The sequence below is a fragment of the Myotis yumanensis genome, unplaced genomic scaffold (genome assembly GCF_028538775.1).
Source record: "Myotis yumanensis isolate MYYU_CA2020_CCGP unplaced genomic scaffold, mMyoYum1.0.hap1 SCAF_4, whole genome shotgun sequence".
NCBI classification, from domain to species: domain Eukaryota; kingdom Metazoa; phylum Chordata; class Mammalia; order Chiroptera; family Vespertilionidae; genus Myotis; species Myotis yumanensis.
The window spans coordinates 7,576,265-7,586,346 of record NW_027223755.1 but is presented as its reverse complement, the minus strand read 5'-3'; the positions used below and the strand labels follow the sequence as shown (position 1 = coordinate 7,586,346).

The window sequence follows — 10,082 nt, the reverse complement described above, 5'->3', positions numbered from 1 at the left end:
ACATGAAATCTAGACCCTTCCCTGTAAGTAGAAAGGTCGGAAGCACACTCAGTTGGTGTTTCCTCTGGACCCCTGGTTAGACACACTATGTGCAGTTTTGAAGACTATGAGAGCATATCCTAGAGAGAGGCAGAGACTGCCTAGGACTGTCAGTCCTCTGCTGATTTCTCCGCCCTCCCTCATTCCTCAGTTCCCGGATGTAAAGTTCACTGAGACAAGACTTCTTCAAGCTATGGCAGTAACTGGTACCTGACTTGCCTGCCTGCCAAAACCATGAAAGTGGACAAAAAAATATGTGAGGCCACTGCTTTTAGACACTGGACAGCATGCATCCTGAGGCCATGGTCCCAAGACAAGGGGAGCTGAGCAGGTGAGACTCATGAATCTCGTCCTCACTGCAGGATAACGAGCTAGAGCCACACAGACCACAGTGGTCCCACCGAGCTGAGGAGAGTGATGGGCTGGAATCTGCAGAGTGGAGCAAAAAGGAAAGGAAGCTGTACAGAGAGGACCCCTGAATGCCTGGGCGGGGGGGAGGGGGGATTCCCTGTGAGTCTCCGGACAAGGGCTGAGCTGCTCGTATTCGGTGCAAGAATGCATGAAGCTTACTGGAAGCTGCGATGATGGATTCTAAAGGTTGGACATGCTGGGACCTGTGGGCAGGCCAGCCCAGCTGGAGGAGTGGAGAGATCTTGCCTCATGAACACTCCAGGCATCTGGTTCTAGCACCAGAGGGGATGATCTTAGAAGTAAAGACCTTGCCTGAGAGTAAGGATATGAAAAACACCCTTCAAAAATGAGGGTGAAATAAAGATGCAGTTTGGTCAAAGAAACCTGAGAGAATTGATTGCCAGATCTGTACTATAAGAAATAATATTTTGCCCTGGCCGGCTTGGCTCAGTGGATAGAGCATCAGCCTGCGGACTGAAGGGTCCCAGGTTCGATTCCGGCAGAGGGCACATGCATGGGTTTCGGGCTTATTCCCCAGTAGGGGGTGTGCGGGAGGCAGCCGATCAATGATTCTCTCTCATCATTGATGTTTCTGTCTCTCCTTCTCCCTTCCTCGCTGAAATCAATAAAGAAATATTTTTTTTAAAAAAAAGAAATAATATTTTAATCCTAGATAGAAATTTGGGTCTACAAGAAAAAAGGGAAAAGTACTAGGAATGGTAATATCCTTAAAAGACAAACAATGTTTAAATCAGGAGTGGGCAAGTAAAAGGAATTGTAATTTTATAAAACGGGTTTGTGAAGTGATGAGAGTGAACTGTTATAGCAGTGTAAGGTGGAGGAATTTTCTAGTCTTATAGATTAAGGGTTCATATGGTTAGCCCTAAAGCAGCAGTTTTCAAACTTTTTGTTCTCTTTATACACATAAAACTATTTATGTGGATTTATCTGTTAATATTTATCATGTTAGAAATTAAAACTGAGAAAAAAGTATAAATATTTATTTTAAATTACAGTGACTCTTAAAACTGTTGTTTTAATATGTTTTTATTGATTTTAGAAAGGGAGAGGCAGAGAAAGAACATCTACCCCTGCTTCCTGCACGCCCCCTAATTGAGGATCCAGTCTGCAACCAGGGCATGTGCCCTGACCAGGAATCAAACCTTTTCTTGCTTGGGACGATGCTCAACCAACTGAGCCACACCAGCCAGTGAGTGACTCCTTTTTACGTTAACATATAACACATATTCATAAAAATACCTACTTTCCAAAAAGTTTAGTGAAGAGAGGAGCATTGTTTTCTAATTTTATAAATCTCTTTAATATTTGAGAAGACAGCTTAATTCTCATACCAGCTTCTGCATTCAACCTGTTGCATATGTTGTTTTGGTCAAAGTATATGAAAAATCTGGCATTATACAGTTATGTAGTTGGAAAAGGAGGAATCTTTAATAGCCTTTTCAGATAATAACATTCTTTGATACTATACAAAAAATTGACAAGTGGGTGAAAGTTTCTAGTTTCTTCTCAAAAAAATTATCTCCAAAATTATGACATTGTTTTGCTGCAGTACCAAAAACTACCGAAAGCTCTGGCACCATTTTTAAAAAATATATTTTATTGATTTTTTTACAGAGAGGAAGGGAGAGGGATAGAGAGTTAGAAACATCGATAGAGAGAAACATCGATCAGCTGCCTCCTGCACACCCCCCACTGGGGACATGCCCGCAACCAAGGTACATGCTCTCGACCGGAATCGAACCTGGGACCCTTCAGTCCGCAGGCCGATGCTCTATCCACTGAGCCAAACCGGTCAGGGCAGCTCTGGCACCGTTTTATTAAACAATTTATTTATTACAGTTAACATACAATAATATATTAGTTTTAGGTATACAGCATAGTGGTTAGACATTTATATCATTTAATACTGAGGTTGATACCCTGATAAGTCCAGTACCCACTTAATGCCATATATTATTGCAATATTATTAACTATACTAGAGGCCCATTGCATGAAGAGATTCGTGCAATAGGCCTTCCCTTCCCCTGGCTGCCAGCACTGGTTTTCCTCCGACACCCGGGACCTAGGCCTTCGCTCCAGACAGAGCCTTCAGTCTTCATGGCTCCGGACAGAGCCTTCCGTCTTCACTGCTCCAACCGGGGCCTTCAGTCTTCGCTCTGCCACGTCATGCCTACATATGCAAATTAACCACCATCTTTGTTGGGTTAATTTGCATACTTTCCTGATTGGCTGGTGAGCATAGCAGAGGGATGGTCAATTTACATGTTTGTCTATTATTAGGTAAGATTCCCTGTACTGTACTTTACATTCTTATAACTTCTTTTTTTTTTTAAATATATTTTATTGATTTTTACAGAGAGGAAGGGAGAGGGATAGAGAGTGAGAAACATCGATGAGAGAGAAACATCGATCAGCTGCCTCCTGCACACCCCCCACTGGGGACATGCCCGCAACCAAGGTACATGCCCTTGACCGGAATTGAACCTGGGACTCTTCAGTCCGCAGGCCGACACTCTATCCACTGAGCCAAACCGGTGCTGGCTCTTATAACTTCTTTATAACTGTCAATCTGTACTGTTATTCCCTTCACCTTTTTCACTCAGTCCCCCAACCTCCCTCCCATCTGGCAAGCATTAGTTTCTTTTCTATACCTGTGAGTTTGTTTGGTCTTTTAGGTTCCACATATTAGTGAAATCATATGATATTTATCTTTTTCTGACTGGTTTATTTCACAGCATAATACCCCTCAGGCCCATCCATGTTGTCACAAGTGGTAATATTTCATTCTTTTCATTCCATTGTATATATGTACCATATTTTCTTTTTTTCTTTTAACATGTTTTTATTGATATCAGAGAGAAGAAGGGAGCCCGCAACCCGGACATGTGCCCTAACCGGGAATTAAACCAGCAACCTCGTTCCTGCCTGGTGCATGGAATGGTGCTCAACCAACTGAGCCACACTGGCTGGGCAAGTACCATATCTTCTTTATCCAATTGTCTATTGATGACCACTTATGCTTCCATATCTTGGCTATTGTAAATAAGGCTGCATATATCTTTTTGAATTAATGTTTTGGATTTCTTTGAATAGAAATACTCAGGAGCGGGATTGCAGGGTCATATGATAATTCTATTTTTAATTTTTTTAGGAATCTCCATACTGTTTACCAATTTGCAGTTCCACCAACAGTTCACGAGGGTTCCCTTTTCTTTCTCCACATCCTCCACAACACTTACTTGTTGCTTTATTGACGATAACCATTCTGACAGGTGTGACATCTCATTGTGGATTTAATTTGCATTTGTATTAGGCATCTGTTGTCCTATTTGGAGAAGTGTCTATTCAGGTCCTCTGCCCATTTTTTAATTGGATTTTTGGGGGTTGGTGTTGAATTGTATGAGTTCTTTATAAATTTTGGATATTAACTTCTTGTCAGGTGTATCATTGGTGAATATGTTCTCCAATTAAGTAGGTTGTATTTTTGTTTTACGGTTTCCTTTGCTGAGAGCGATGTCAGAGTTTTATGGTTTCAGGTCTTACTAGTTTTTAATTGGTCTATTTCATTCTTATAATCAGTGTTTTGAACTGTGCATCTAATAGATTGTTTGTCTCCATTTTGTTTCTTTTTCTGTAGTTTTTATCCTGGCCTTTCATTTTGGAACATGTTCCTTTGTCTCCTTTTGCATGACTCCCTATTTATTTCTGTTTTAGGTAGACCTGCTATACTTCCAGGGCTTGGCAGAGTGGCCTTATGTGATAGGTGTCTTGGGCCCAGTGGCACAGTCTTCCTAATCACCCAAACTGTGCCCATCCCTCGCCCCCTATGTCGGTTGTGTATATCCTCCTGTTATGGTTGAGCCGTGATTGCTGTTGACACATCAGTGGGTGGGATTGACCCTCAGGCTGACCAGCTATGAGGGCTGGCCATGATCACCTCGGATGAGCGGAAGTTGCTTTAGTGGGGTTATAGTGCCAGCCAAGTCTGCCCTCTGGGTATGTGGTTTGTGGAGCTGGTTGGGGAGGGGGTGCTCTGGTCTGGTCTGAAGCCTCTTTAGAGGGGCTACAGGGCAGATCAAGGTCAGCCATCACTTGTGCCCATCTTAAGGTTGTCTGGTAGGTGCTACAGTGATCTGCGGTTGGTAGCCACTTGTGCTGCGCTTGGTGCCTATTCAGTGAACCAAGGCTGGCTGCCACTAGTCTCAGGCTTGGGATCGTGTGGTGGGCACCACAATGTGAGCTGAGGCTACCTGCCATTTGTGCCCGCTTTGTGGCCACTTAATTGAGGCTACATGCCCAGCCAAGACTGGCCACTGCTTATGCTGGGTGTGGGGCTACTTGATGGGACTTAAAATGTAAGTTGAAACCAGTCACCACTTATGTCAGGCTTGGAGTATCTTGGCAAGAGGTACATGGCACACCAAGGCCAGATGGTGCTGGCATTAGTGTTAGCCAGGCTAATGGAGAGCTCAGATTTGGCACCTGGGCTGGCTAGGTGGGTGTGGTTCAACAAAGAAAGAATAGTGCCTGCCACCACTTTCATCTCTTGCCCTGAAGCTAGTCAATTTAGTCCCCTATGTCCCTGACACGATGCGATGCTAGATGCTACCGCCTCTGCACAGGAGCCTAGAGCAAGTGAGTCTGTATGTGGGCCCTTTAAGACCTACAGTGTCTGGGTCTCTAGTAGCCCTCCATCTCACTGGGACATAAGCCCCCTGGTTTTCACAGCCAGTTGTTATGGGGACTCCCCTTCCCGTTATGAGAACCAAGGTTTGGGCAGAGCAGTGTGGGACTGGGACACGCTTGCTCCTCTGGGGGAGCCCTGCAGCCAAGATCTCTCTCCTCCCACCAGCCTCAAGATGGCTGCTTCTTTTTTTTTCTTTTTTAAAATATATTTTATTAATTTTTTACAGAGAGGAAGGGAGAAGGATAGTTAGAAACATCAATCTGCACACCCCCTACTGGGGATATGCCTGCAACCAAGGTACATGCTCTTGACCGGAATCGAACCTAAGACCCTTGAGTCCGCAGGCCGCCGCTCTCTCCACTAAGCCAAACCGGTTAGGGTGTGGCTGCTTCTTTATATCCTTAGTTATGGGACTCCTGTTCAGCTAGACTTTATGTGGTTTTATAATTTAGGTTGCAATTTTTTTTTTAAATATATTTTATTAATTTTTTACAGAGAGGAAGGGAGATAGAGAGTTTGAAACATCGATGAGAGAGAAACATCGATCAGCTGCCTCCTGCACACTCCCTACTGGGGATGCACCCGCAACCAAGGTACATGCCCTTGACCGGAATCGAACCCGGGACCTTTCAGTCCGCAGGCCGACGCTCTATCCACTGAGCCAAACCGGTTTCGGATAGGTTGCAATTTTGATATGGTGAGGACAGCGTTTACCTGACCCACCATCTTGACCAAAGTCCTCTGGCACCATGGTTTTTACAAAGTTAACAGGGTCCTCCTGGAGTCAGGAGTCATATTCCCTTTCTTTCCCACCCAAAGCATCCAACCCTGCTCCTGCCTCCCAAGGCTGTCGGCTGCAGGCAGAGGCCAGACCTACAGGGACGTTTCCTTTAGTTTAGGATTGGCGAGGTGTTGGTTCCTTTCACACCCAGGCCAGGCCCCGCCCAGCTGAATTGTAGGATGTTTTAGAGTGTCTCCAGTAAGATTGTGATTTTCTCCTCCTTTCTTTTCCTACCTTTACCCATATAAGTTTTTTCCCTCAAACTTGGGATAGTAAAGGAGCTTAAATATTATGAGAACTCGGCTTGAAAGGTGAATTTTATTTTATCATTTAAAAAATTACATAAGTCAAATGAAAAAACATATAATACATCTATAATTAAAGAGCCCTTTTCCATGAAGGCAAAATTATTGAGAAATGTTTATTTTCCTCCTTGAAATGGCTTGTCCAGGTAAGATCTGGCTGCGGGTAGTTAATTCACGTCACTTTCTGCATTGCTTCCCTCCCTCCAGCCCACACCACTGCGCTGCTGGCCCTGGACACAGAATGCGTGTAGGCCTTACAGATCCAGGGCCCAGTGGACAGACAGGGTCTTGTCTTCCACGTTGGCAACCATGTCTTCGATGGCATTCCAGTCGAGCTTGCTGAGGATGCTGCCAGTGCTCTCAGACACACTGTCCATGCCACCCTCTCCAGTAGGAGACGCTGGCTCTTCTTCAGTTGGTAACAAGTCCTATCAAATTGAGAAAGATAGTAAGTGGTAGTCCTAACCTGAGGAAAATACACAGGAGGTGAACCATGTCTTCAGCTGCTCATCCACCAGATGGAGAGGGAAGTGTGGAGGGAGACAGGGCTGTGGCTGCCCTGCACCAGGACAGAATGGGTGTTTATACCTCAGTAAATTATCTGTTCTTACATTTTGGTGATTTTTTAGTTGAAAAGAAAATACAAAGTCAAGGAAAATTCTAAAAGATAAACCACATTAGTTGCTTTGAATCACCATTTCAAACTGTCCTCACAATCCTTCTATATCTCTACATCCCACAGAAAAATACCACCCCCCCCGCCCCCCTCCCCAATCCACACACAACAAAAACCTGCCGTACAGAGGAAGCACTAGGCAACCTGAGCCCCGGCCGATGCTTACCTGTGGAAGGGAACTGTGACTTCCATGAAGAATCCTGCGGATGTCCGAGGGCACCAGCCAGGGACTCACCACAGTCTCCTCTCTCTCGTCCTCTGCACACACCTGCTCGGTGTGAGGGCCAAGCCCAGCACTCCCGTGCTGTTTTGAATGCTGTAGACAGGGAGCAGTAGAGCCTAACAAGGGAAAAGAACAAAGCATACATTGGGACTAGTTCATTTATTGTGATGTTTATCATCAAATCCACGGCAGTCACATTTTACCTACTATTTGAACCACAGGGTTTGGTTATAGTTCGCTTTAGAGTTCTAACAATTCCTGTCCTGCAGAAGGAACTTGAATTCTGGCCACCTGTTTCTATTTTAAAAGTAACAGTAACCTCTAAGACGAGAGAGTAGGAGAAGGGGCCACAGAACAGAGCTGTGGAGGAGTTGCCTCCACAGGGAGGGCTTGTGATACTTCCTAGGAGTGATGTTAGGCTTCATGCCTACAGTCTGCCTTCGGCACAGGCATCAGGGTAAGTGCAGTGACCACAGGGTGGCCCTCTGCCTCCCTACTGTTCAGTAAGTACTTTGTAGGAAAGAAACTCCCCCTGTCAGTGCCAGAGGCCGGGGAGCAAATCCACCCACCCACGGAGCTCTCTGCACGAGGCCTGGCGGAGCTCGCCCCAACACACTTACGTTCCACAGCCCCTCGCCAAGATGACCGAAGGAACACCCATGACGTGGGACCTGTTGACTTCCCATCATGCCTGACAAGTAGGTATGTGGCTTCCCAAAGAGGAGAAGAAGAGGTAACAGAGTGAAGCTTGGCCTTTTACAGCTTTACCAACCACATACACTTAAAGGTGAGGACACCTCCAAAATATAAGACCCCATTTTGGATTTACTATGGGCTAAATGCTTTACCTACACTCAGTCCCTTGAACTTATGTGTGTTTCCCTGGTCCTGTCTACCAGGTTTTTATAGAACTGTGAAGAGTAACATGGGGTGAGGATGGGCTAGAGCAGCGGTCGCCAACTAGTGGTCCGTGAGGACTGGAAGGTTGGCAACTGCTGGTTTCAGGAAACCTCTGGAGCAGCAGTCGCCAACCAGTGGTCCATGGACCAATGGTGGTCCATGAGGTCTGAAAGGTTGGCAACCGCTGGGTTAGAGGGAGACAATAGGAATCCTATATAATAAAAGCCTAATATGCTAAGTGTCTGGTCGTCCATTCAACCAATCGAGTAATATGCTAAGGCTGCTCAACCGCTTGCTATGACGTGCATTGACCACCAGGGGGCAGACGCCCCGACCAGTAGGTGAGCTTGCTGCTGGGGTCCGGCCAATCAGGATGGGCCGGACACACCCTGGAGCCCTCCACAGTCCCCCCCGAGCTGGCCAACCTCCTGCGTCCCTCCCCAGCCCCGATCGTGCACCAGTGGGGTCCCTCAGCCTGGCCTGCGCCCTCTCGCAATCCGGGACCCCTCGGGGGATGTTGGAGAGCCGGTTTCGGCCTGATCCTGCAGGCCAGGCTGAGGGACCCCACTGTTGCATGAATTCATGCACTGGGCCTCTAGTTACGATCATAATTTCCCCCTCTCTCGTTGACCAGAGCACAGCTAACTTGAGCAAGTATCCAAAGATGGAGCAGAATGGGGCCTGCGTTCCATGACTATGTGACCCTAGCCCCTTGCTGAGCACTGTGGTGAGGCCCTCACATACGCTCGCACTGTTATAATCCACATTTTGCAGGTGACAAAATGGAAGTTCACACAAATGTCCTGAAACTGCCCCGGGCTAAAGAGTAAGTGACGACCTAGGATTCCAAGCTAACTCCACAGCCTCTTCTCATTCTGAGCCCCACCTTTCATTCTGAAACCTATATTTGAAATTTCTAAGAGTGACTTACGGCTTTTAAAGGTTTAATATTAACTTCAAGAACCTCTTACCTTTTCGGAAGGTGACTGGAGAGTGCACAGCCTTTCTCCGCGCCCCTCTGGCTCCACCAGCTTTTTTCTGGGTAAAAGTGATAGTTCCTGCAAAGACAGGCAAGCGTCTTCACCCTGGCGTGTGTGCGTGATTATTCACGTATCCTACTGTAAGACCTTCGAGGGCAGAAGCCTCTGAGGGGTGGATTTTATTCAAAACCAAGGAAGCAGAACAAAAGTGCAGATGAAGGAAGGCAGACTCCAAGTTGTGGTTTCCTTACAGCACAGCCATGGTGCTTTCCAAAGGCACCTGTTCTGGGACAACATCTCGCAGCCTGAGGTCAGGCACTATGTCCACGAGCTGTGAACACCCACAGATGCCACGGTAAACTGTATCAAGAGAATGACTAACTATGGTTTCTTAAATTCCAGAATTAATAGCAACTATTCAATGTTTGTTATGCAAAATGTTTTACTTATCATCCTCAATAACTCTATGAGGTATGTATTAAATAACATCTGAGGGCACCAAGTAAGCTATACACATTTATACTATCTGTTAGCTCTAAGTATGTTTTACTTTAGTAATCAAAACGCAACTATGGCAAAAACTAAAGGAAGGCTAGCAATAAATAACATCTTTAAATGTGGGAAAGGATGTTCAAAGGGTAAAAACAGAGCTGCTTAATATTCCTCTTCTGTTTTATGTCCATCCTGAAATCTACCAGAATGGTTTTTTGTCAATTACAGTTGACATTCAACATTATTTTATATTAGTTTCAGATCATTTGTATAATTTATCAAGTGATTCCCCCCAATAGGCCTAATATCCACCGGACACCATACATAGTTATTACAATATTATTGACAATATTCCCTAAGCTGTACTTTACATCCCTGCAGAACTTGATTTGGAAAAATCAAGTTCTTTAACCAAACACAAAAGAAACAGAGTCCCAAGTCAATCATATCTAATTTACTGACTGTTCAAATGCTATTACAAAAAGGTCATTTGTTTTAAAAGATTCCTAGGGTTTTCTTATTTCCCAGTACAATGTCTTACATTCTGCTGAAATGAGAATTGTTTT

General features: G+C 45.2%; 1 protein-coding gene across 1 annotated transcript in view; it reads right to left on the bottom strand.

The window, feature by feature from the left end:
- Positions 1-6,239: 6,239 nt before the first annotated feature.
- CPLANE1 (ciliogenesis and planar polarity effector complex subunit 1) overlaps positions 6,240-10,082 on the bottom strand; it is a 76,545-nt gene continuing 72,702 nt past the window's right edge. Inside the window, exons 50-52 of the mRNA XM_070411816.1 lie at positions 9,016-9,102; positions 7,088-7,260; positions 6,240-6,673 (exon numbers count right to left, since the gene is read on the bottom strand). Of these exons, the coding sequence (XP_070267917.1) occupies positions 6,500-6,673; positions 7,088-7,260; positions 9,016-9,102 (434 nt within the window). The 3' untranslated portion in view covers positions 6,240-6,499. The remainder of the gene's footprint in view (positions 6,674-7,087; positions 7,261-9,015; positions 9,103-10,082) is intronic.